At 38.3% G+C, this 26,032-nt stretch overlaps 1 protein-coding gene across 4 annotated transcripts; it reads left to right on the top strand.

Moving 5' to 3' along the window:
- Positions 1 to 1,382: 1,382 nt before the first annotated feature.
- Positions 1,383 to 25,892, top strand: TBCE (tubulin folding cofactor E). 4 transcript variants are annotated; one of them, XR_009933063.1, is made up of 17 exons: positions 1,383 to 1,697; positions 4,505 to 4,589; positions 10,611 to 10,799; positions 11,843 to 11,931; positions 12,589 to 12,688; positions 14,464 to 14,566; positions 18,977 to 19,053; positions 19,307 to 19,402; positions 20,011 to 20,075; positions 20,158 to 20,222; positions 20,677 to 20,829; positions 21,562 to 21,715; positions 22,199 to 22,267; positions 23,091 to 23,150; positions 24,481 to 24,587; positions 24,814 to 24,988; positions 25,669 to 25,892. XR_009933063.1 is itself a non-coding variant. In XM_062490143.1 (16 exons), the coding sequence occupies exons 1-16, from the start codon at positions 1,598 to 1,600 to the stop codon at positions 24,904 to 24,906; spliced, it is 1,590 nt and encodes a 529-aa protein (XP_062346127.1). In that variant the 5' UTR covers positions 1,383 to 1,597; the 3' UTR covers positions 24,907 to 25,166. The 4 variants fall into 4 exon arrangements, 3 of the variants coding, with proteins under 3 accessions (XP_062346127.1, XP_062346126.1, XP_062346128.1); XM_062490143.1 differs by lacking the exon at positions 25,669 to 25,892 and having other exon boundaries at positions 24,481 to 24,572; positions 24,814 to 25,166; XM_062490142.1 differs by lacking the exon at positions 25,669 to 25,892 and having other exon boundaries at positions 24,814 to 25,166.
- Positions 25,893 to 26,032: the final 140 nt, after the last annotated feature.

The following is a 26,032-nucleotide window of genomic DNA, read 5'->3' as shown; positions in this document are numbered from 1 at the left end:
ATGTGGAAGGAGTAGGGTATCTATTTTTCTCCCATTTCTATTCATTGGCCTGAAATAATACATTACCTATGGCAAAGGAGGACTATGAAGTAAAGGTACAGAGTTCTTTGCTGGATTGTCCCCCTGGGGCGCAGCTGCTTTATGCAAGACAGTAAATACTCTCTCAAAGCCTGTTGCTTGAAGATGCAGGCTATCAGCATGCTAAAGAATATACACATTATCCAGATTATTTTGATTGGTATGTACTAGTGTCACCGAATACCCATACTTGATTTCTGTAGTCAGTAAACAGTACTAATATGCTGCCTGCCAAAAGAACAGGCACATTTAATGTAATGGAGCCATAGGACTGAAAGAGCTGCTTGATTATTTACTGTCATGATTGTTCTGGTCTTGGTGGTGCCAACATTCAGATGATTTTGTTTGCATTAAGCTGTTGTGAGACATTGAACTACGAAACATAAAAGATTTTAAAAGTGTGAAAAGCATCGATTAGGATGCTTTGATTTTTATAACCACAGCTATTAGATCTTGCCATACCGGTTTCTGTCCAACTGAAGAGCTCTTACTCAATTTCTGTTCCTCACCAGCTAGTACTAGAACACAGGTCTTTCATTTTTTGCTGTTAATCTACACACACTAATAATGAACACTATGCTTACCCCCCCGCCAATTATTAGTGGTCTTCCCTGGATTCCCTAGGGGATTGTTTTCCCCACATACTGAATGAAGAAATAAGCGCAGCAACGCCTGTAGCAGCGTCCAGGGGAACCCAACTGCTGGGGAGTGCTCCGGGGGAGCTCTACTGCTCAGCGAGTCGCCCAAGTTCTCCTCAGCCGCTGCTCCCGGGAGAGTGTCCCAGCCTTGAGTTAGAGACTCATCTCTCGCTCGGTGTCGGTTCACCGGTGCCGCAGCACTTTGCCCACCGCGCGCTGCTTTACAACACGGCAGCGCTTTCCCGTGGTATCTTTCCTCTCTCCTCCTCGCCCGCCGCAAACGTGCGGCTACTCCCGGAGAGGCGCAATTCGCGGGGATGGGCGAGACACCCCGGCACCGCCCCGCGGGCCCCGTTCGCCCAATCACAGCGTTCGTCTCTCGCCCCGCGGCATTCTGGGAGCTGTAGTCTGGGGCCGGTAAACCCGCTCGGCGGGGCCACTACTATGAACGGTATTACCCAGAAAGCTCCACGGCGGCGACGCCCTGGGCTGATTTGCCCCTGAAGGCGGTGACTTCAGTAGGGTAGACGGCGGGGTGGGCCAATAGCGGGCCAGGGCAGGGCTCTCCCGGGGCCCGCGGCCAATCGGAGCGCTCCGGGAGCCCGCGCGGGGCGGGGCGGAAGTGCGACGACGGAGTGCCCCCGCCCGTGCGTGCGGTACGCCCGCGGCCCCGCGCGTGGGGGGACCGGGGCCGCTCGGGGAGCGGCTCGGTGTGTGGCAGCGGCACGGGGTAGCGCCGCGAGGGAGTCCGGCGTGCAGCCGGGCGGCAAAAGAGCAGCTCAAGGTATGGGCGTTGTGAGACCAGCGGCTTGCGCGTGTGTTAAGGGCGTTTCTCGTGTCCCTGCAGGTGTGGGAGCAGCCCGGACCCCTGCTGTCCCGGGATGGCTGCTGGGGTGCCTCCGGATGCGCTGGGGCGGCGTGTCTCCTGTGGCACCGACTATGGCACCGTGCGCTATGTGGGCAGCGTGCCTCCTACTGCAGGTAAGCGCCACAAAAGTAATAATTTCACATTTTACAGCTGTTCTCGCGGTTCTGCTCGTGTTCTTCGTAATTAAAAAATCCCTTAACGTAGTAAAGCAGAGAGAGGCAATTTACAATTTGATTTTTTTTTCTCACTGTTCTTATGTAAAGATGGTATTTTCTAATCTGTGAGTTGCTGGGGTTTTTTTTTTTTAAAGAAGTCAGAGTTGTCAAAAGGAGTACAAGAAGAGCTTTACAGTCTTCATTTTTCCCTGGTCTCTGTGCTGGCATAGTCAGGGAAGGTAAGAGGCAACAACAGCAGATCACCAGACCAGGTGCTCCTTTGACAACATTGTAGTGGATTTCTGTGACAAGGTTCTGATAGTGGCACGGGTTACAAGCGTGGCATCTGTGAGAAGCTGCCAGAAGCTTTCTTTGTGTCCAACAGAGTTGATGCCAGCTGGCTCCAGGGCAGACCTGCCACTGGCCAAGGCTGAGCCCATCAGCAATGGTAGTTGCACCTCTTGAAACCATCTTTAAGGAGGGGAAGGAAAGGAGACTTTGCACCAAAGTAGCTATGGCCAGAGAAGAGCTGAGTGAGAATACATGAGAGGAACAGCCCTGCAGACACAAAGGTCGGTGAATGGAGGGGAAAGAGGTGTTCCACACTTCAGAGAGGAGATTCCCTTGCAGAACTACAGAGGCAGGCTATTTCCTGGCAGCCCATGGGGGTCAGCAGTGGTTCAGAGATCCACCTGCTGCCCATGGAGAAGACACACATAGGTGGATGTCTGAAAGGAAGTGGTGACCCTAGGGGAAGCCCACTCCAGAGCAGGTTCCTGGTAGACCTGAGAACTTGTGGAGAGAAGAGCCCTGCTGGAGCATGTTTCCTGTTAGATCTTGTGACCCTGTGGGGGACTCACACTCACAGCCTTTTCCTGAAGGACTATATCCCATGAAAAAAGGGATCCACACTGGAGCAGTTCCAAAGGAAGCATACTGTAGCCCTTAGGGAGGACTTATGTTGGACCAGTCCATGGAGGACTGTCTTCCCTGGGAGGAGCCTGCACTGGAGCAGGGGAAGGACTCCCCTCTTTGAGGAGGAAGCAGCAGAAATAAGGTGTGATTAACTGACTTTAAGCTCCATTCTCCATCTCCCTGTACCCCTTGTGGGGAGGAGGTAGAGCCCAGGAAGGAGGGAGAGCTGAGATGGGGGTATTTTTAAGATTTGTTTTACTTCTCATTACTCTGCTATGATTTTGATTGGTAATAAATTCAGTTACTTTCCCCAAGTCAGGTCTGTTTTGCCCATGACAGTAACCAGTGGGTGATCTCTCCCTGTCCTAATCCCAACTCATGAGCCTTTTGTTGTATTTTTTCTCCCATGTTTAGATGAGGAGGGGAGTGACAGAGTGGCTTTGGGTGGGCACCTGGTGTCTAGCCCAGATCAACAAACTATAGATGTTCAAATTTATGGGAAGATTGCTGATGCTTGGAAGACTAGCTCTGCATGCAGTTCCAGAAGAGTTAAGAAGGATGACCAGGAACTGTAGACTCATTAGCCTCACTTCTATTTCTGGAAAGATCATGTAGCATGTTTCCTTGGAATCCATTTCCAAGCCTGTGAAGGACAAGATGGTAGTTGGGAGTATTTGGTACTTGTAAATCAAAAGTAATTACTTTCTATTATGATATGACTGAATGTAGATAAAGGGAGAACAAGTCAATTTTCCTTGACTTCAATAGGTCTTTGAATAATATCTCCATAAGGAATCTTATTTGGAAGTTGAAGAAGCACAAGGTAGGTGAATGGACTGTTAAGTAAATTGAAAGTTGTCAAATGAAAAAGTAATTAATGCCTTGATATCTGGTAATGAGTGACTACTACAAAAGTAAATGCTGGGTTGTATATTGTTTCACATATTCATCAGTGACATGGGTGATGAGCAGTCTTCACCCTCAAATGGCTGCTGTGATACAACATAGAATTGCAATCCAGATCAAGCTTTATGAGCTTTAGGTTTGAACCCAAGAGATTGAAGAAGGATAGATGTCCACGTGTAGTATGGAGCAGGAAGTACTAGTAACTCATAGAGTCTGTTGTAAAGGGCTTGGGAGTTAAGTTGAATACTCTTAGGGATATGAGTGATCTCCTGTAACAAGCAAAGGTACTTGTACTGGGTTACCTTAGAGGGAAGTGATGAACATGGCCTGCAAGTTACAGGAAGCTGTTATCCCTCCTTGGTGGAGGGATTCTTGACAAGGTTACACTTGGAGTAATGTATCTGGTGTGGATCCATTTTAGTTCAAGAGGGATGCAGATAAACTTGAGAGAATCTCAAAGATCTCTCTGCAGGAGTCTTGGAGGACTGCCAGGGTGGTTAAGGGCACAGACTATGCACATGTGTTGTGAAGAGGTTGAGTGATCTGGGCTTGGTTAATGTGAAGAGAAGAAAAAGTGACATCCAGTGGCTTCCCGCAGCTCTTTGACAGGTGGTTACAAAGATGGCAGAGCCTAACTCTTCTTACAAGTACTAGATTAAACAATAAAGCATAGCGGCCACAGCAGGAAAACCTTTTCCATTACATTGCTACATTACAATGCAGCACTGTAATATGCTCACCAGATGTGTTGGGATCTTTCTCTCCTTGGAAATTTTCAAGGTCTGACTAGGTAACAGATTACCTGACTGACTTGTTTTAGTGCTGGTGATAATCTCCTGCTTTGAGAAAAGGTTAGGCTAAGTGAACTGCAGAGGTTTTTTCTGGCTGTGATTTCTATGGATGTGATGCCATAAATTTGAAAAAGTATCAACCGTTTTTTTCAGGAATTTGGCTGGGCGTGGAATGGGATGATCCTCAGAGGGGAAAGCATGATGGCAGCTATGAAGGAACACAGTATTTTAAGTGCAGGTGAGTTGAGTCACAGCATTGGCATGTCATATGTGGTGACAAGATGGTCATGGAGAAAGGCCCTTTGGCATTTTTTAGGGCAAACCCTTCTGTTATCAGTTGGCCAGTATTAAAAAGATCGTGATTCTGAGTGCTCTGACTAGTTAATCCAAAGAGGCTGTTGCATTGATATTTATCCAGTTACAAGTATTAGAGTATTGTAAATACTTAGAAAAGACAAGTATTGTTTTCAGAGGTATGTTATAAAATGAGACTTGTTATTACCGTTAGTAGCTTTTAGACCTTTTACTTTAGTTAAGAGATCAATATTTCCTAGGGACCTGTATTAGGTAATTCTGAAATATTGGTCCATATTAAGTGTCTCAAATACAGTATATATTTGAATTTAAGGTGACTTATATGTGTCTTGTTAAGGGAAAATACCAAGTTCCTGGTAGTGATTTGGGTTATATTTGTATCACTAAGGAGGTGTTAAATATATTCATTGGATTTAGTAGATGCAGAATATAGTGCAGGTGTGTGGTGTTTTTAAATATATGCATGCATTACTTTAAAGTGTAAAGATTTGAGCACTTAACATGTTTGAAATTGCGGAATACAGGACTCTAGGATGGATATTAACTGCAGCAAGTTGTTAATTTCTGTGTCAAGACACATGCAACAGCTAAAAGTTTGTAAGTTAAATAGTAACTGGATGAGTTCATAGAAGAAAGTCATCAATAGCTCTTAAATACTACAGACTGCTAGCTGCATAAGTTCCTGAGCATAGAAGTGGTGAAAGATGAGAGAACAAAATCTGTTCTTCAGAAAAGTAAATAAAGAAGAAAACAGCCACCTGTGGGGACTGGATATTTTGTCTGTTGTATCAAATAATAATAGAATAAGGCTTGAGGAGGCTAAACACACTCACTTAATACAAGAAAAAAAATTAACATTGCTGGATGTTTTTGTTTCAGCTAAAGAATTGGAAATGATGGTGTTAGAGCAACCATGTTTTTTTTTAATTAATATGTTAGTGGAAGTTGCTTCCTAAATGCTTTGAATTTAATTGAAACAGTTTCCAAGTTGAAGCTATCTATGTTCTGCTGTAGGAGAAAAAAAGAGAAATTATTGACTGACCATTTCAAATCTCTGTGGAGACAAAAAGCAATTGAACATTTCATTGATGTTTTTCTGAAGCTTGACTGCTTTACATTTGTGTGTATATGATATTTATATACATGTGTATAGACTCTTGGGTTTTTAGAAGCCATTAGTGTGCTTCCAGGAGATGAGATCTCAGACAGTAATCTTAATTCTTGATGTAAAAATCAATGTTTTGAGTGAAGCTTAATACCCATAACAAATGTAAATGTTGTGGCCTTTTAACATGTTGTTCTTTCAATACCTGTTCTTTGTACTCTGCTAAGAAGATGTCCTGCTGGAGTCTAAGAGACTACTTAGTTCCAGCAGTCAACCAAGACACACAGACTGAACTTCCTGTGTGCAGACATGTTTGTAGTTCTTGTACCTACTGAGAAAATGTAAGCAAACTTAAGTTTAAAAAAAAGTTACCTTATTTTAGCAAAAGAATAGCAAAAGAATGCTAAAACAGAAAACAATCTCACAACTTAAAACATCGCCTCTACTACTGATCAGGAGGGAATAATGTTTCTTTGTAGATGAATATATACATCTGAAAAAAAAAAAAGCTATATTTTCCCCCTTACACCTTATCATGGGTATCCTTTGCCTACAAGCCTGTTTGGCTTACTCCTTGAATTCTGATAAGCAGGAGCAGCTGATCAAGTAGCTTGTACTGTAAACAAATGCAGTGAAAAGACATTTTGAAATTGTTTTTAAGCAATTTTGAAAATAACTGCTTTAAAAATACATCTTTGAGAGTGATATTTGAAAGTTAGATCATAAAAGGATTATAAAACAGCTTTTGAGATTCTAATTACCAGAGAATCGTCTTGCTAGTCCTTACTTGAAACAATACGTCTGCTTACAGCTCTGTGTGATCTCTATAGTAGGTTTTTTGAAAATATGACCTTAACTTTTATGTTTCATGGCAGTACGTTTATCTGGGTCATGTATTATGTGATGATAATTGAACTTCTTAAGAATATGAATACCAAGGAACAAAACAGCCATACTTCAAATCATGCTGACATCATGAGCATGTTAATCAACCCCATATCAGCTAGAAACGGCAATGCATAATCTAGTGGTATTATTGTGTTTGGTTTTTTTCCTGATCATAGGATCTTGTTTCTTAATAACTGAGGAAGCTACTATTTTAGCAGTCAGTTGCAGTAGCGTATAGTGTAGTTAAATTATGTTCTGCAGTCCTTCAAGAGACATGAGGAGTAATCAAACCTTAAAGTAGTGTTAAAATTTGTATACAGCTTTTGTAACATGAGTGCACTTTCCAATAGGTTCTTGTCCCACAGACCTACTCACACATTTGTATGCGTGTGTTTCCCTGGGAAATGTGGGTTACAAGCACACCCTTCACGTGTGATGGCATTCAAGATGATCTACTCCATGAAAGATCTGTTAATATTAAATTAGGCTATTTTTCTTCAAGGGTGACAGATTCACCTCCAGGAATATCTATCTAGAGCACAAAAAATCCACTTCAAATACAGGAAGAAAATATCGTTTGAGTATCCATGAAGAAAGAATTATTTCCATTTTGCAAAGGCAGAAAGCATTCCTAAGAGTCCTGAGGTTTTGGTTAAGAAGTTTTGTCCTTCCCCTAGAAGGAACAGATCTGTTCAGAGCCTGCATAGAAAAGACGTGCATGAATTCAAGCAGCTCCACTTTATGACACCTTCTGAGCCCTGTAGGGCATTTGCTCCAGTCATGATGGTAATTGCCTGGAGTTGATCATTGCAAACAGACAGTACTGGGCAAAGAAGCCCTTTGATCCATGTTTACTGCCTAGGCTGATAAAGCTGACATCTCTCTCTGTGGCTCAGAAGCTTCTGCAGTCAGACAGCTCAAGTGTGGTGTAGCTGTTATGATTTATGTACTCCTGCATTTTTTTTCAGTACTGAGAAGTGTGTGTGAAATTTCCCTAGCATATGAAGAGCCATCATATGTGCCACGACTTTGTTTTACATTAGCAAAGAATGATGCTAAATTTCCTCCTTATTCAGTGGAAGATGACAGCTAATCTAAATTTTGATGAATATCCTCAAAGTTCCCTGGGCATGGCAGCAGATGGACTGTATGCTTCAAGCTACTGAATCATGTATAGGAAGTGTCCTACAAGATGACTTCAGAGACTGAGGTCAACCTCTCTATGTTATAAGTCAGTAGAATGTGTCGATATTCACTAGAGCCAGCTGCTTGCCAGAGCCCCACTTGAGCATATTCCACATTTTCTGCTTAAGAGAATTGGGCCATATCTTCTATCACTCTATTTCCACACAGTGTTTTATTCTGGCTGCAAGATAATTTACATACATGAGAACAAAATCCCTGTTCTCAGACTTCTGAGTGTTTATCTTAAGTCAGGTTGATCAGTAATCCATAGTTCTTCCATTTCATGATATGCCTGCTGGATGACTCTTTGGATTAGGATTTTTCTGTTTAGTTCCCACTTACGGAGACTGATAGCTACTAGGTGCATTTTTGCATTTGTCCAGGTGCTGTATGTTATTTGATATGTACATACAGCTTGTACAGTTTATATGTCCTAATGTGAAATTTAATACAGGCAGTGTGTTTTAGGAAAAATTAGTTACAGTGACTTCTCTCCTTGAATGCACGATAATTTTGCCTGAAAATAGGTTCCTATTGCAGTTTCCTTTCCTGTCCTTTGTGACAGTTCCTAAAAAAGTAGATCAAATAAATAAACTGGAATTGAAAAAAGATGCTTAGGCCATGCAATGGATTTAAATATACATTGTATCCAATGTACCAAACTTATAATAGCATGCAGAGTAATGGAAAGTGATAGCAACAGGAGGAAGAAAACCTATGATCTTGTGATCAGGACAAAAAGAGAAGGGTCTTGAGAGATAAATGCACTAAAATTTTCCTGTAGCTTTAAATGATGGGACAGGGTGGCTAGGTTCCTATTGTTTTCCCCTAAGGATAGAGCTGGTTCCTGCACAGAAAATGAAGAAGGAGATGACATTAGAAGTGGTGACCTGAGGGGACAGAAATGGGCTTTGGAATGGATATGATGATGGAGAGACCCAAAGGTCTTGGCTATGATGGGGATAAATGGCATGACAGGAGGAATGCAGATGTGAGACGCTAGATTAGCTCTGGTGAGAGAGTTGAGGAGAGCAGAACTGTTGAGTGTAGAGGCATGGTGATGACACAGTAATGGTAACAGGAAATTGAACAGTTGTTGTCAGAATAAACTTAGAGCAGGACCTAGTGTGAATTACAGATAGACAGGAGTATCTGGATTTTTTTCCAGAGCCCCAAGCAGAATCCTGTACTCTCTACCATCCATGAAGCTGATTGACTTAATTAAATGCAGAAGTGATATATTTGCATGCAGATGTTCTAGTTCAGGTTGTAAAAAGGTAATTTACTGTTTTAAGAAGAGGTATTAAGAAAGAATCACTTTTACATTTGAGGAAGTTCAATATTTAAATTAATCAGGCGTTTGCAAGCTGTGAAGAATTTCTAAGGAATGGAAGAATTTGCCTAAGAGACAGTTACTGGAATAATAATGCATTGAAAAATGTCTATCAAACATGAAAAGTTCATAGCAGATTTACATTCTTTAGGAGTTTGCCTTTCTGCTTCTTTTGTAATCATTGCACTCTGAACTTAGTCATTACAAACCTAGACTGAAAATATTTTGAAAGTAAATAATATTGAATTTCTACCTAGGCCCTTCTTTAGGATATGAGAGTAGAAGTGTTAATGAATGAAAATGGCACAGGAAATTTCCAGCACTGATTTTTTAACAAAAATTTGAGTACTTGGTGCCCAAGCTATTCTGTCTACTTGTAATAGGTCCATAGGATTCAGGACCTTTAGTTACTGGTTTTTTTCTTTGAGAATTTTGAACTTTGCAGCATTGATCATTTATATTATGTTTTGCTAATTAGCCACTTGATGCTTACATGCTGTTTTGAGAAGTTTTATTTACATAAGTGATGTCTTCCTCCTGGGCACTTTTCCTACCAAAGCCTATTGTCTTCTCAGCTTGATGGCAGACAGATATTCATAGCTATCTATTTACTTCCTGATGTTTTCTGGCTGATGCTCCTATCAGATCCTCATCTGCTCTGTGATACCATTCCCATAATTTGTCTCTGCTAGTTCTTCCCTGAAAACTGTTTCCTCACTAACTTTGATAGAAAATGTCAAAGCAATTGCATGACAAGAAACAGCATGCAAAAATGTTTTTTCAGTGCTCAAGACAAAACAAGAAATTTCATAAGACTGTGTTGAACATACATTAGTTGGATATTTCTGTTGAATATTCAGAATGGTTACCAACTTGGTATCAGGATTTTTGAAAGTTTGTGTTTGTATAAGGGTTCTGAATGATACAATTTGTATGTTGTGTCATTTGTGTGATAGAATTCCTAGTGAACTATGCAAGTTAAATACAATGTAGCAGTCATTATTCTGAGTATTCCTAAGGCTTTGGTAAAACTCCAAGGACGTTTATTGTATGATTTAGGTAACTTTATGTCTATCCATAGGTAGAAACTTCTTTTTTTGGACAACTTGAGTTCATAATGAGTTTGGAAGTAACACAGCAGTTATTTTTAATAATGGCACTGGCACTGTAATTTTGATGTGTAAGTACGTTTTGGGGAGCTGGTGCTCCAGTTTTCGTGGTATCTCAGTATGTGAACTTCTATCAAGTACTGTCAAAGATACTTTGAAAGACTTACCTGGCTCGCTGGGAACAGTGACATTTACAATTAGCCTGTAGAATTGCCTTTTGACTGCTTTGGTTCTCAGTACTTTTGTTTAAAGTAGTCATTAATTAGTCAGTCATTGTTATGATAACTTTTTATATTTCAGCTTTTTCTGGCTGCTCTATTCTAGGCATCCTAAAGGAGGATCATTCATCCGGCCAAACAAAGCAAATTTTGGAGTAGATTTTCTTACTGCAGTAAAGGATCGGTATGGATTGAATGATAAGCAAGATGTTCAGTATGGGACAGGGAATACAGTAGTATTTGGAACGAAGACTGTGGAATTTGTTGGAATGGATTCTGTTGCAGAACAGCAAAGGCAAGTGTAACATATGAAAATCTAAGATACATTATTAGTGATTGATCAGTCAAGTAGTATTTAAACTGTAAGGAAGTGACTGCCACGTATATAAAATTGTTATGTGTCTAAAAATCAAGCCAGACAGCACTGTGGTGGAAGAGACAAGAAATCTTCTGATTGTGGATTCATAATTTACAGGTTTTACAAATAGGAACTGTGATTATGTCAAGTTTGAGTGCTAAAATCCTCATTCTGGTTTCATAAAGTAGCAGATGATGATATCTGGTGAGAAATGAGAGATAAATTATCATGATATTGGCGGTCATCACAAACATGCATGGTCTTTTTAAAACAGATGTATTTTAATGTTTTCTTAATATTGTACAGAGTCTTTTAGTCTTTGTTTACTCATATCACAAATGACTTTGTAATCAAGAGAGGGAAGGCAGAAAGCCACTGTACTGCTAGTGAAGTTTTTCAGTCAGTTCATGTCATGATCATGTTCCTGGAAGGGTAAGAAAGGAAGTAACTTTATGATGTGTAATAAATTGCAATTCTAATGGCCTTCAGCAGTAGAGATGTATTAGTTCAGTAGGTGGCAGTCTCCCTCTGAGCTGATATTTCACAACTGTTCTCCTTGTCTCCCAGAGCATACTAAGCAGTCAAAAATACTTTTGATAAGTGATAAAAAGAATGCCCAAATAACTCTCAACCTCTTGCAAAACATGTTGCAAGGAAGCTTTTTAACTTTAATTAAGTTCCAATTTGCACAGCTGTGTTTAATCTGTTTTACCACTCTTTCAGTTGGATGAGGTTTTTTTGAGGGTGTGAGAACTGTGGTTCAACCAGACTTATTTTGTAGTAGTGATGTAAAGGCAAAAAATAGAGATGTGTCTGTTTTCAAGTGCAAATGACACTGCAGTATAGTAACCTACACATTGCTAATTCCAAAGGTGAGATAGACATGAAAAGGATGTTACGTAGTTGTAAAAACCAGGCATTTATGTAACATACCTATTTCTGTTTGAGTATTACCTAACAGAATGTTCTTTGTCGTGCAGACAGCTGAACAAACTGGTGGATATTTCAGTGCGTGAGTGTGCAGTGAGCCATGCTGGTCAGGAAGAGGAAATCAGCAGAACGTGTGCCAGTATCCTTTTTGTGCTGTATTGCATGATGCCACAAATAAAGTACATACTTTAGCATTCCAAGTGCTTACATCAATGAATGATACTTCTATACTTTTATTTTTTAAAAAAATAATTGAAATGGAAGTTTATATTTTGAAGTTTAATGCAATGTTAAAAAGTTAAAAAGCCAGGCGCCTACAGCTTTTGAGAGGAAATGCAAATTGTGTGTAAAAATAGAAGTATAGCCATGGGTTGTTACTATGACTGCAGTTTCAGAAGACTCCAGCAATGGTTTTTGTAAAAATTCCCTAGAATAGATAATCCTATAGAACTGATATGATCTGTACACACCAGAGGTTTCCAATATATAAAAAATAATGTGTTTAGTACACTGCATGTAGTGGCAATGTTACAAGACTACAAGCAGTTATTATTTGTTAATTTATAAAGATTTATAAAAGTTATAGAAATTAATCCATTTGAGGATTTGTATAATTAAGCTATTTTATAAAACTGTGTCATTTCCATATCACAAATCAAAATAAAATTTGCTGTAACTGAGCAGCAACATCCCTTAGTGTAATCTATTTCTCTTTGATTCAAAACGAAACCCTAATTCTGATTCTGAAAAAAGGAAGTTTTGAGATAAGTTTCTTCTTCTTAACAAGAAATTTCAGATATGAGGCATATAAACCTATCAAAAAATCTGATATCATCTTGGGAGACAATAACAGCTATTGCTTCTCAAGTTCAAAATCTGGAAACACTTAATGTCAGGTATAAATATTCATATTTGGGCTTCTCTTCCTTTGGGGTGGGAATGAAAACCAAGAGGCTCATGATTCAGCTTCTAAATGTAACAGGATACATCTCATTCTAATGGGAGCTAAGGTTTTAAAAATACTGTTTTGTTTTGTTTTTTTTAATCTTATGCAATTGCTTAAGCTGTGGGCTATAGTGTGGGCTATATTTTTCTGACATCAGTATTCAAGAAAGGACTAGAACCCTAGGAGTTCAGCTTCTGTGTAAAATTAATTTCTAGAGAATACTTTTTTCAAAGTTTTTGGGATTGGTCTTTGTTTTTTATTATTCTTGATACATTCTGGCTGCTCAGGCAGGTCTGCATTTAGGAGCCCACTTTTGTTTCGCCAACCATGTCTTGACACTAAACTTAATTATCCATAATGCTTTAACCAAACCTTAATTATCTGAAACCCTAGCCTATTTCTGCCCTAAAATGATGCTGATAAGAAACTGGTAAGACCATGGTGAAAGATCTAGGGGAAAATCTCTTGTACAATGATGACATTGGAAAATGAAGGAGGGTGCTGTTGAATAAAGTTCCAGTTCTATTGAAACAAAAAAATTCATAAAGTAATTTCAAAATAAAGAACATTTCTAGTACACATCTATATACTCTAATTGGCACATGCCACAGTAATTTTCTGATGTGAAGTAATGAGAATCCATTACTGGTGTGAATGGATTGAATAGCAACCTTAATCACCAGGGTTTTTTATTTATTCTTATCATTAATGTGACAAAAATGTATTTTTTAAATAGTTGTAGGTGTTCCAGTTTCTTCAGTATTTAGCAATGAACAGCTGTTTGCAACCTGGGTGCTATTTGTAGATCTAACTTTGCCTAGAGCATATAATGATTTATCATTATCAGCATGCATGAGAGTACAGAGAATTTATTTTAATTCACCTGGAAATTTTTTTTCAGTTTTTCATTGTTGAGAAGTGCTCTCTAGACTGAAGGGTTTTCAGAAGTTTTGTAAAAAAGATGGAAAACAAATTGAGATTGATGCTGGGGTCTGATGCTTACTACTACAAACTGACATAGTCTGAATAATTTTTTATTGTCTTGACCTTCTGTTTGCTTTAAAAAAGAAATTACTGATTTATTTTTTTTTGTGCATGGAATGTTGGAAGAAGAATAAAAGTAATTAACCATCCACCAGCTCTCCATGTGGAAATTTTATACATAAGTATGTAACCATAAACTACACTGAGAGATTTTTAGGTTAGGCCTTAGGAAAGAAATAAAAACTTCTCTTCCATAGTGAACAATTAAAACTGATTTGAAGATTGCAGATTTGGGAATCTCTATCTTTTCCTGTTTGTAGTGATACTTAACTGTTGAGAGTGAATTTTACATACTTTTGTTTTACTGGGGTCTGGATGGTCATGTAGGCTTTTCATTGTCAGTCAACACTAAGGAGTTTAAGCCCAAGTCTTGTTTCATTTAATATTAATAAAAATCATTCTTTTCATGTTCAAAATTTAGTGCAAGAGAAAGAGGCCACAGATGAATAAATATGCATTCTTGAATAAATATGCATTCTTGAAGCAGGAAAGTAAATTAGGAAAGCATGTATTTGAATATAACTAGAAATATATTTTATTATATTTTAAAATATGTGACACCTTGACCATGATTTTAATTTTTGGAGGGGGTACATTTCTTTTTCTTTAATATGTAACTCCAAACTAATGACTTAAATAAATGTGATTATTCATTATGCAAATAATTATTCTTTTATGCAGTGAAAACAAAATGAGATTTCCATCTGCATCAGCTTTTACGTCCAGTGCATTTTCAAACTTGAAGACTTTGGCACTTAATCAAACTGAAATAACATGGACAGAGGTAATAGCCTTTCGTGATATTTTTTGAAATTTAATATCATTAGGTTTCTGAGGCAAGAAAAGCACACCTTAAAAAGGTGCTGTGGGGTAACTGTGTTAACTACATATTAACTAATATACTTCCTGCATAATGAAGGAAGAAATACTGGCATAGGAGTCTAATAAGAAACATTTTACTTCATCTACATCTGTAAATTGCCAAATCAAAATAAAACAGTTGGAGTATAATACAGCTTTGTGTCCCAAAGTTTAAGTGAAAACGTTTTGGTTCCTGGTAGCTGTTAAAGATTTACCTGTGCTTCTCTGCATGCAGTAGAACAAATGCAAATGGAAAGAAAATATTTCCTTATGACGAGAAATTCTTGTTTTGGCGTCACTTTGCATCAGCGGGAGACTGGATTGGTCTTTGTCCATACTGATGGTTCTTGAACCACATGATGCCTGGTTATTCGCAGCACAGAGCAGAGGAAAAACAAAGCTCTGACTTGTTTCAGGCACTGAAGCATGCACATTTAAATGCCTCTCTCCTGGTATGACATCTTATTAGGAATGAAGTCCTGTTGTCAGCCATAGTTAGCAGTGGGCCTTTTTTCAGACATGGGGCTCAGGAAGTGCATTTCAGTGTCACATTACTTATAATGGTCTCTAAATTCCAAACTGTTATTTGGATATCTCAGGGTCAGATTTTATAGTACTGTATTGTAAAATTACATGACTTTTCAGATTTCAGCTGCTATCCAGTAAAAGAGCACTTAAAAAACTGGGGCTTGAGTAGAAAGACGCTTCTTCATTCTCTTGTCTTGCAGCAGGACGAGAGGAAGGTCACTGCTGTGTTTTTGTTCAGTGTCCATTCACTGTGCTCTTAAAACTGCCTATGGAATTTATAGTAGGACAGTTGATAATCCTTCCATAGTAGCAGCAATATGAATGGTGAAGGGAATGGAAGTATTAAGTGGCTACAAACACTTTAAATGTCATCTAGTGCTCATCAGGGGAAATCTGTGCATTGTGGTGGTTGAAATGTTGGCACCTGCCAGCAGCTGTCCTTCATCCCTCCATGGGATGACTGAAAGGCTGTTTGGAGCCATGGCTGCAGGCAGATTAGAGTTCTCCAGGGCTAACTAAATTGCAGTGAGAAAGCCCCAGCTTAGTCAGAGCAATTTAAAATGATGCAGCTTTTGTAGCTTTTTTTTTTTTTTTTTTTGAAACTCTGCTTTAGCTGATGATTCGTCATTGACCATGAGGACATCTTTGGTTCCAAAATCTGTTTTACAAATTTGTTCCAATTCATTCCCTGTGAGTTGGAAGACATAAGCCTGTGCTTCAAAGTGGTATTCCAGGGCAGCCAAACAAAAAGGGAAAAATAGACATGCACCTGACATCAGTAGTCTGTGAACAAACCACTTGAAAATACCACTGCTTAAGCTCTGAAGGGAGTTACTTGAAAAGTCAATTTTTAAACAGAAAATAATAAATATAATCCAAGCAAATGAGAAATAGATTTCAATTGTTGATAAGGATAGAAGCAATAGTCTTATGAGTGTTTTAATTAAAATTAAAACAAATGGTGAACATAATTTCAAAATTACTTGCTGTTATATGTAAGAATATATGGCATTGGGATAGTTATACATGGATTTTTTTTTAATCTGTTCCTCTGTTTTGAAGTATTTTTCACAGGAGAGGGACATACTTAACTGTTATAAAATAATACATAGCTTGACTTTCACATGCCTTGAGCATCAGTTTTCAAAAATAATTCTTTCATTAGTATATGATTTGCAAATATCTAAATACTTATGAGATTATTAGTATCTCAGTAAAAGAGTTTATCACTCTTTCAGAATTGTTGATTGCTCAAAATATAACTTTCAAGGGGGAAAAATGTTCTGTAAAATAACTTAAAGTTAGCAGCCATTGACCTAGAAATTGAATTAATGCATTTCAGTGTAATGAATTCGTATTCATGGCTCCAGATCCTTCCTTTCTTATTCAGCATTTAAATCAGAATGTTATATTTGTGATCATGTTTTCAAACTAAGATTTTATAATATTATCTACTATTATACAGGGTAAACGAAAAATCTGGGTTAGAACACAAGTGCAGGATCATGCTTCTGAGACTAGCAAGTAACAGCAGGTAGTTGGGAAAAATTCTAGGCAAAGGGTAAGCACATGGTAAGAGCTTCTTAGAAAGTAATCTGGAATTGTGAGCTCAAGACTATATACCTCTAAGTAATATTTGTGGATTTTTTTTTGTTTCATGAATTATCTAATTTTTTAGAACCCATTTGAAAATTTTGCTATACATATCATTTAACATCACTTTAACCTTTTTTGGGCTCTGATATTGCTGCTTGATAATTTCATGTAGTAAGTCCCAAGGTTTTATATGAAAGTAACTGAGAACAGCTGTTCTCTGTTTCATGGCTTTTATATTTACTTAGCTTCTCTTTGTGCCTTTCCCAATTATATTATTTGCTTCCTGAGATAAACAGACTAAAGATGTAGTAATATTAACCTACGTGGTGACAATTGTTTCTTATTCTCATCTTAATTTCTTTTGCAGTAGCTCTTGCATTTTCCATTTTTCTGGTTTTGAGCATCAGTGGCTTTCCCCTGGGTATTTGTTATCTCCCCATCAGCTATCCACAATGAGGCCCCAGTCTTTCCTGAGGGTTAGTTCAGTGTCAGATCTGTGAGCTTTTGTTTCTGAGGAAGCTGTTTTAAGCAGTAGCTGGAAATTTGGAATTGAGTTTCTCAGAATTCTGTTGTGACCTATCATTTGGCAATTTTCTAGTCATTTGGCCAGCCTGTTGAAAAATCTTAAGATACTTCAGGTTTGTGCAGTTTTTTTACTCCATCCATCCATCCATCCATCCATCCATCCATCGCTGTTTTGGGGAAATCTCTGTTGCTGAGCATGCACCTCATTTTTCTTGACTGCAGGTTTCTTGTCATGCTTCTTCATCACCAGTGGATAAGTATTTTATCCGATTAAAGAGATGAAATACAGGTGTTCCCTGCTCTTGCTTTGGAACAGGAAAAGTTGTTGCATCTGAGTTGGTGTTTGTATGTTGCAGATACGGCAGCAGGTTGATTTTTCCTATTTTTGGGTGTGAAGCTGTTGAGCTCCAAATCATAGGCTGCCTCTTGAGGAGATCTCAGTTTACCCTTGGCATGGTGTCTCTTATGAGTCAGTTGTATACCAGACCTGCAGCTGGATGGATTTGTGCAGCTGTAACAGAGAGAATGGTGCCGAGGAGAGGGGATGATTACAGAAGAAGGGGTCAGCTATGCACAAAACCAGTTGAATTGGACAGTCCAGATCTCTGAACTCCACTGCTTGTAACCTTTGTAACCTCCTGTAAAAATGAACTTTTGGTGATTGTGATCTTCTGTCTGTGTTCTTGCATCTCAAAAACTTTGAGTCCCCTAGTGAGTCATAATCACATTTTGGAGAGTTGGGGGCTTAAAAATAATTTATCTACTAATTCCCTTAGAACAGGAATGTAGGTGAATGAAAGAGCCCCTGTAAGTTTCCCAACCAAAGAAAGAGTAGCAGGATGAACTCACACTTACTTTGATTATGGAGAATACACATCATAATGGAAAAATGGAAAAAAAACCGCAGTGAAAAGAATAATTTGCCACTCACAGGCACAAATTTGTAGAAAAGCAATCAGTTCTAGTGCTTATGGAAATTCCGTGTGCTAAAACTGCACCATGTTTGACACTTTAATGATGGTATACAGAAGTATTTTATGCCAATAATTTATATTGCCTTGTAATTAAGCGTTTATTTTTAAAAGTTTTGTTATCTCCTGTAAATATTTGTGAAGAAAAAACTGTGTGAAGTAAAATATCTTTTATGCGATTTCAGGGCATAAGATCTAAAACTGAAGTATCTTTGTTCGATTTGTAGCCCTTTTTGAATTAATTTATTTTCTTTAGACAACTTGACAGAAAAGGCTTCAAGCTCTGATAAATTAAGATATTAAAAAACACTGTCAGACATGATAAGATGTGTGTGTTAGCTGGTTCTGGACCTTCTGCATATATAGAGTTTGTACAGCCAATTCCTCACCTCATCACTCCAACTCACTGAATACATTAACTCAGTTTCCAGGTCACTCTGTTTCCAGTCTCAGCTGTGAGGGTGGCCACAAGCCGGGGACTTAAGAGTCCTGTGACTGCAGAACTCCTTTGATGTTATCTGTGATGGTAGATCGATCGAGGCACAGGAGAGCCATCAGGAAGAAAGGGAAAACTAGGAAATCTTTAATAATTTTTCCTCTGGTTTGGGGAGCCATAGCTTGTTTTGAACACATTCAGAGCAAATTTGCATGGAGTATAATTTCTGAAATATTTTTCCCATCTTTTGTTATATTAAATAAAGTTTTACTCTTAGGTTCTTCTTTGTGCTCAAGGATGGCCAGTACTTGAAGAGCTGTACCTTTCTTCTAATTATATTACAGTTTTGGAAAGGTGAGTAACATGAGTCAGTCAGTTGTTAGCTACTGATGTATCACAAAGTTACATAGCACATAAAGTTATATTCCTGTAATATTTACATCACCACAACAATAATTGACGCAAATTTCACTGCATTTGGTGTACTTCAGAACATTTATAAATGTGTTCAAGTGTGTGCATGCAATTATATACATAGGAAAATAGTGTTTTCATTGCCCAATAACTTTAAATATTGTGTTTGTGTTTGTTTTTTCCAATGTATCAGGCCTGATAATGTCCTGCAGACCCTGAAGTTGTTAGACCTTTCAGACAACCAGTTACTGGATGGAAATCAGCTGCATCTAATAGCAGAGCTCCCCAGGTAGCTGTAAACAGATTTGCTGGATATTCTTTGTCCTAGATATTCATCTCTGCAGTCCTTGTTGGCTGAAATATGATAGTATTGATGTTGCATGAAAGATTAATGAGATCTTGAAGTAGAGGCATTTTGCCCTCTTGAGGAGAGTAACTGCATTATTTAGTTGAGCTGTTTTAATATAATCTTGCTTTTGTTGTATAATAACACATTCTTCAGCTGTGTGTTACTATATTTTCATTACACACTTATGAAATGAAAGTGATTTTACCACATTTTGCTAATGTGCAGAATTATCATCTTTCCCTGTAAACCAAAACAGTAGCCATGATTTTCAGTAGCCACAAGCTATTTTTAAAAATTCATTTGAAAAATCACACATTTTAAATCCAGGAGCCATTCTCAAAGCTTGACATTATTGCACTTAACTCACTGAAAATTTTATTCCCTGAACTCTGCTGAAACCTGGGTACTGTCTGTGAGGCTGCTTTTTGTTTGTCAGTGATGCTGCACCACATCAAAAGCTGCAGATCTTTATTAAGAAAAAAAAATAGGTTGTATTTCTTCACAAAAAACTGTGGCATACAGTGATCATTGTATCTATTAAATTTCAGATTAGAACAGCTAATACTTAGAAACACTGGGATATCTTCTGTACACTTTCCTGATGCTGAATTTGGTATGTAAAAGATGTAATTTATTTATAGTTTTAAAATTCTTTTTATTTAAAGTTCTCATATTTTCTTGTTATCTTTTCCTAGGGTGCAAGACTAAAATGTTTCCTTTGCTAAAGCGCCTTGCAATAAATGACAATAAAATATCGCAGGTAGGTTAGATTGTGATGGTTTCACATTTTGTAAATAAATATATCTTTTTTTAAGAGTAACTTGAAGATTGCTTTTTAAAATTTTCTTTGTATGTGTAAGATTCTGAGGTAACTATTGAACACTTGGGTCAATACAGAGGCATGATTTAAGAATATAAAAACATGTCTTAACAGTTAAGACATGTTTATGTTATGGCAGCTACCTCATAATTCCTCTCACAGAATTCTAATGGTCTAAAATTCTGACTAATTCCTTGTTTTGGTTTGGGTTTTAATTAAATAGAGTGCAGTTCTTTCCTTCACTAAATGAATAGGATTCAAGTACTTGGTTCTGATGATCAAAATCATTTTTCAAGCTTGTTTGTTGTACAGGAAAAGTCAGTGTTAACAGGTATTGTTCTGAAATGAAGTTACATTTTATATTTCCACAAAAGACTCTTCCCTTCCATTTCAGTGGTCATCTGTCAATGAGCTTGACAAACTGCCAAGTCTGAGGGCACTGCAATGTAGCAATAACCCCTTCATGGACACAGAGAAGAACCCAGAGACTGTGATACAGCTCATTATTGCCAAGATAAGTCAGTTGGAAGTTTTGAACAACTGTGAGGTATGTGATATTTCAAAAAATTGGATGAGTCTGACAAAAACTTTAAATCACTGCCTGAGTAATTGTTTTCAGTTTAAGATTATTAATTGTTTGGGTGCAGGAAAAGTGAAGTCTCAACTAGTACATCTCCTTGTCTGTGGGGCAGTCAGCAGGGCTACAAGACTGAGCCCTCTTTGTGCACATTGCTAACTCAGTGGGGACTTGGACAAGATGGGTCAATGGTGGTTTTTCTTGAGTGCCTGAATTGTGTTGAAGCTGCAGGACTGTTAAAAAAACCCCATACTCGAAAAAAAAAGAAAAAGCAGCATAGTCGGATCTGTTTCAGTGACAGCGGTACCAACATTTGCCTTCCACAATAGAAAAATATCATAATCCATGCCAAATCAAACTTTCAGCAAATGTTTATTATAAAGGAGAGCAGAAGCAGCATCTGATCCACTACTACAGAAAACATCCTTGCATCATCATATACAACAAAATATTTGCTTAGATACTCACTTATGGGTCAGTGAGTAGCCAGACAGAGGGGCTTTAAGACTCTTAATGGCTCTAAAATGTACTGGATATGTGGGTCAGTCAGTATTTGGAGACATGGTTTGTAAGATTCTTGGTAGCATTAAAACATGCTGAACACCAAGTAAGACTAATACCAAGCAGTCTGTGGAATGGATTAGATTTTATTCTCTGGAAAGTTATATAATTATATTATGTGCCATTCCTGTGTCAGTACAGATCCTTCCTGCTGAAAGAAGAGGAGCAGAGCTTGATTATCGCAAAATATTTGGAAAGGACTGGCTAGAAGCTGGTGGGCATTGGAACCCAGAGAAAAACAAACCAAGTGAAGAATTTCTTGCTGCCCATCCCAGATACCCAACACTTTGTCTTAGTAAGTAAAAGCAGAGTACAATAGCATTTCCTCACCTCTGACATTTTGTCAGCACTGGTTAGGTCTGTTTTCAATTTCTCTTCCCCTTGGTCTTTTTTCCATGTGCTGCTACAGCCTTAGGAAAGTCCATCCATCAGCTGGGCCTGTGTGCCAGTGGACTTTTCCTCCTGTGGGGCAGCTGCACACAGCTGCACCCTTCAGGGCATTGCTGCCTCGGGACCTCAGAGACCCCAGCACCTGTGAACATGCACTCCACCACTGCTGCTGAGCAGGCAGTAGCTCTCTCAGCAGTGGGAATGTTAAGCAACACCCCCATGTCCTGAATGCTGGAGCAGCTGCACAAGGCTTGTGTCTGCAGCACTGCGTGGTGCAGGAGCTACCATGTCTGTGCCAAGGGAACTCCTGCCTGAGCCTGCACTATAGCTGTCCTAGGTCTTGAGTTTTAGTCTTTGAAGGGTTCTACATGCACTTTTCTTCCAACAGAATATGGAGCACCTGAAGAAGGGGAACTGAAGGGACGACAGCCTTTGACTCTGAAAAATCAGCTCCTGAGTAAGAGGCCAGAAAGGGTCAAAATTGTTTATTCTGTGTTTAGAATATTTTATGAGCTTAGTGTCTCCTAGGTGTATATGGAGAACAGAAAGTTCTGGCTCCTAATTTTGCTTTTCTGAACTGTCTCAGTGAGTTTGACTGGAAACCTGATTCTTTGTACTCTCTCATTCCCCCCCTCAACCCATGCCAAATGATTTTCTCAACTGAGATTTAATGGAGAACAAAGGTTATTGATACTCCATTCCGACAGTGTGAATGTCTTCTTCACAGAAGACACCTCAGGTTTTAAAGCATTACATTCTAATGCACTTAGGTGGAAGACTATGTAGAACAAGGAATCTTGTTGGCTAGACATAATATAAACCTTTTTTTAAGGATAAATCTTTTAATCTCTGTAAAATAATTAGGCTAATAATATCCTTTAAAAATCTTTGTATGGTGCTTTTGAGAGAATGAAAAGCCTGTTCTAAACAGAATAAGCGATTTACATTCTACTGCAAGTTATTTTAGAAAAAAGAAATAGAAATTAAGCATTTTTAGGTAAATACTCATTTTGACCAGAAAATCTTATCTTTAAGCATTAGGGAGTCACTTCAATAATTTACTGAAGATGAATAAAAACTTGGCTATTTTAATTAATTATTTTTTCAGATAATGACTAAATGCTAGTTTAACTGCTCAGATGCAGGTTACCTCCTAACTTCTGAGAAATCAGGCTGAGCTAAGGGAAACAATCTGTAATAAAAACATACTAGAAAGACTATGCTTCTGCCATAATAGGGCTTATTGTTCTTTCACTAATGCCTTACCCTTCTTCCTTAAGCTTTGACAATTAAGTGTCCTGAGAAACCAGAACAGAAACCAGTGGAGAAAAAACTACCAGGTAAAAAGTCTTAGCTGATGTTAAACCAGTTGTTTCATCACTCCTTTTCAAACAAATGTATTAAATAATGGCAACTGCCTCTGGCTTTGGCAGCTCCTGAAAGCTTTACCTCTGTCATATAAAGAAATTACAAAGGTAGAAATTGTTTGAAAAAGTCATTATTCTTCTGGCCTTCATACTTACTTTCAGTCCAGCTCAAAGATGGAAAGTTGATGCTTGTCTTATGACCTCTGCTGCTGGTTTAATGATTAATGTGTCTGAGGCAATTAAAGGCCAATTAACAGGGCTGAAATCTGGTGGATGTATTAACCAAATAACCAGAACATGAAGTCTTAAGAGGTAACCACACAGCGTGTAAATCTAGATGCTGAGTATCTAATACATGAAGTTAGAAATCTAGTTCTAGCCTCCATCAAATTTGTCTTTTGAAGTTTTAGTGCCTATAATGAGAAGAATGAATAAGATCATTCTAAATTAAGCTGAAGTTTTGGAAAGATGTGTCAGAATGAAATCTGAGAGAAAAGAAGTATTCAAGCTTTATTCTAAAATAAAAATCACATTTATTATCACAAGTTGCATAAAATCAGATAGATACAGCTTTTACAAAAATGTTTGATAGAAAAATATTTGTCTAAGTACAATGTGTGGTATTACAGGAATAACTCGCTATTGCTGTGCCTTTAGATAAAGCTTCAAAAGAAGTGAAAGTTCAACCAAAATACTGAGTTTATCTATTGCAAACACAGGTATCACCTCTGGAACAAACTACAGCAACTCATTTGAGATCCATTACAAAAAAAATACCCCTTCCTATAATTTACTTCGTAATATAAACAACTGCTGACAATGTGTTTGGGACTAACTCCTCAATACCATTCCTAAGAATGCCACTAGTTCCACAGTGCCATTTGCTTATGTGTGCTGGGAAAGCCAATTCCTGGTAATGAAAACGGCAAGGAACAGTTGCCAGATGCAAGTAGGCAGAACCTGGCTGGTGTGTGTCCCAAAGGTCACTTAGTTTAGCATGTAGAAATACAAACTCAAAAAAGGTAAATTATGAAGCTGTAATATTTTAATTTGGTATATGGGATCAAAGTGCCTAATCTGTAGTAGCACACCCTGCCTGATCCACCACTGGTTAAACCATTTTCCACTTGACAGTAGCAGATACGGTTTCAGGTACCAAAGGCATTATTGCAATGTTAGAACTGAAGCAGCAATACAGCCTTCCACTGTTGCTATAAGCAAATAAAGTGAAACACTGGTACTCTGCTACAGCTCCGTGGCAGCAGCATTTTTCTAATAACTTTTCTTTCTCTCCCCTCAACAGAGTCTATGACTATTCAGAAGGTCAAAGGACTGCTGTATCGCCTATTTAAAATTCCTGGTTCAGAACTGAAACTGTCCTACGAAAGTTCTAAAGTGAGTCAGAAACAGGTATTCAGCAACAAACTATTTCATGCTGATAAAGGGCCATAGCATGGTCTAAGTACTATCTAAAATTCATTTCACTTGAGGAGGGCTGTCTTCATGCTGTAATTTAGGACCTAATTTCATTCCTGTAATATGACAGATTCTCCCTAACTGCAACTGCCTGCTATTTGGTTTACATGAAGGGATTTCAGTTTAAGTCTGATTAGTTTTTTTTGCTTTCTTATTCTAGTTGGAAGGAAAAGAAGTTGAACTGGACAATGACTTAAAGCCTTTGCAGTTTTACTCAATAGAAAGTGGAGACTGTGTGTTAGTACGGTGGTAAGAAGGGACGCTTGCTGGACCGAAGGAAAAGCTGACACAGGAACTGCATAAGAGAGACAGACAGTGCCTGAACAGACATACAGGTGAATATGAGGTTCACATGTGGCACTAGAGGGCTGTACAACTGTACTTTCAGCTCCTCAACTTGATCATCAGCCTCCATGAAAGCATCTGCTCATTTGTCCTACTGGAGAGATACCAAATAGTGCTTAAATGCTTTGATTAAATAAAACTCAAGGTCACCCTTTTGCCAAGATTTTATACTGCCTTCCCCCAGCAGTGGTGAGAATTTGTTTTACTGGGTTTAGTTATGATCTCTTTGCTGACAAGACAATATTAGTGCTGCATTCAGAGGCTACTTGCTTTTTTGCTTTCACCAACATCCAATGACCTTAAAGTGAACAAAACCCAGTAATAATTTTAGAAGAATCTACCTTAAATGATTAGGGTCAAAATCTTTCTTCTACCCTACAGTGTTAACATACCACATTATATGCACACTTGCACACTGCAAGGCATTGCTATTTATTTTACAGTCTTTAATATGCTGTTCCTCAATCTTATTTTACTTTCCCTCTGTGTAACCTCAGATTCAGATCTAGTAACACAGTGAGCTCTCAGAAGTCACTTCTAAAACAGGCCAAGTTTGTAGTATTTGAGGATTTGGTATAAGCAAACCTTGATTTTATTTTTATCTAAAATGACAATGGTCTAAACAAACTAATCACAAGTCCTAACCCCCTTGCTGTCCCCATCCCTGCAGGAATGAGGGCAGCCCCTTAGCACAGAACCTGCTGCAGCAAGACTTATCAGCTGCCCTGGTGCTGAGCACAGCTCTCCACAGGATCCTGGAACAGCCCTATACTGAGTCAAATCAGTAGTGCTTTAATTTACAAAAGACAGGCTAGTTGGCATTCTTATGTGCATTTATTAATTACAAGTAGGTCTTTGACTTTATATAAAAAGGATTTTTTTTTAAATCTTGAACGTTTTGGTTTTTGTCTGATCAACATCTATACTATAGAAAATGAATAGTATCAGTCCACTTAATTATCAAAAGGGATGTGCAAATATTGTTATACTTTAGTTGAAACCCAACATTAAAAGGTACCTTGTTGCAAGAATAA

The sequence above is a fragment of the Cinclus cinclus genome, chromosome 3 (assembly GCF_963662255.1).
Source record: "Cinclus cinclus chromosome 3, bCinCin1.1, whole genome shotgun sequence".
Lineage (NCBI taxonomy): Eukaryota > Metazoa > Chordata > Aves > Passeriformes > Cinclidae > Cinclus > Cinclus cinclus.
The sequence above is the reverse complement of the archived record's forward strand: the minus strand, read 5'-3'. Positions and strand labels throughout refer to the sequence as shown.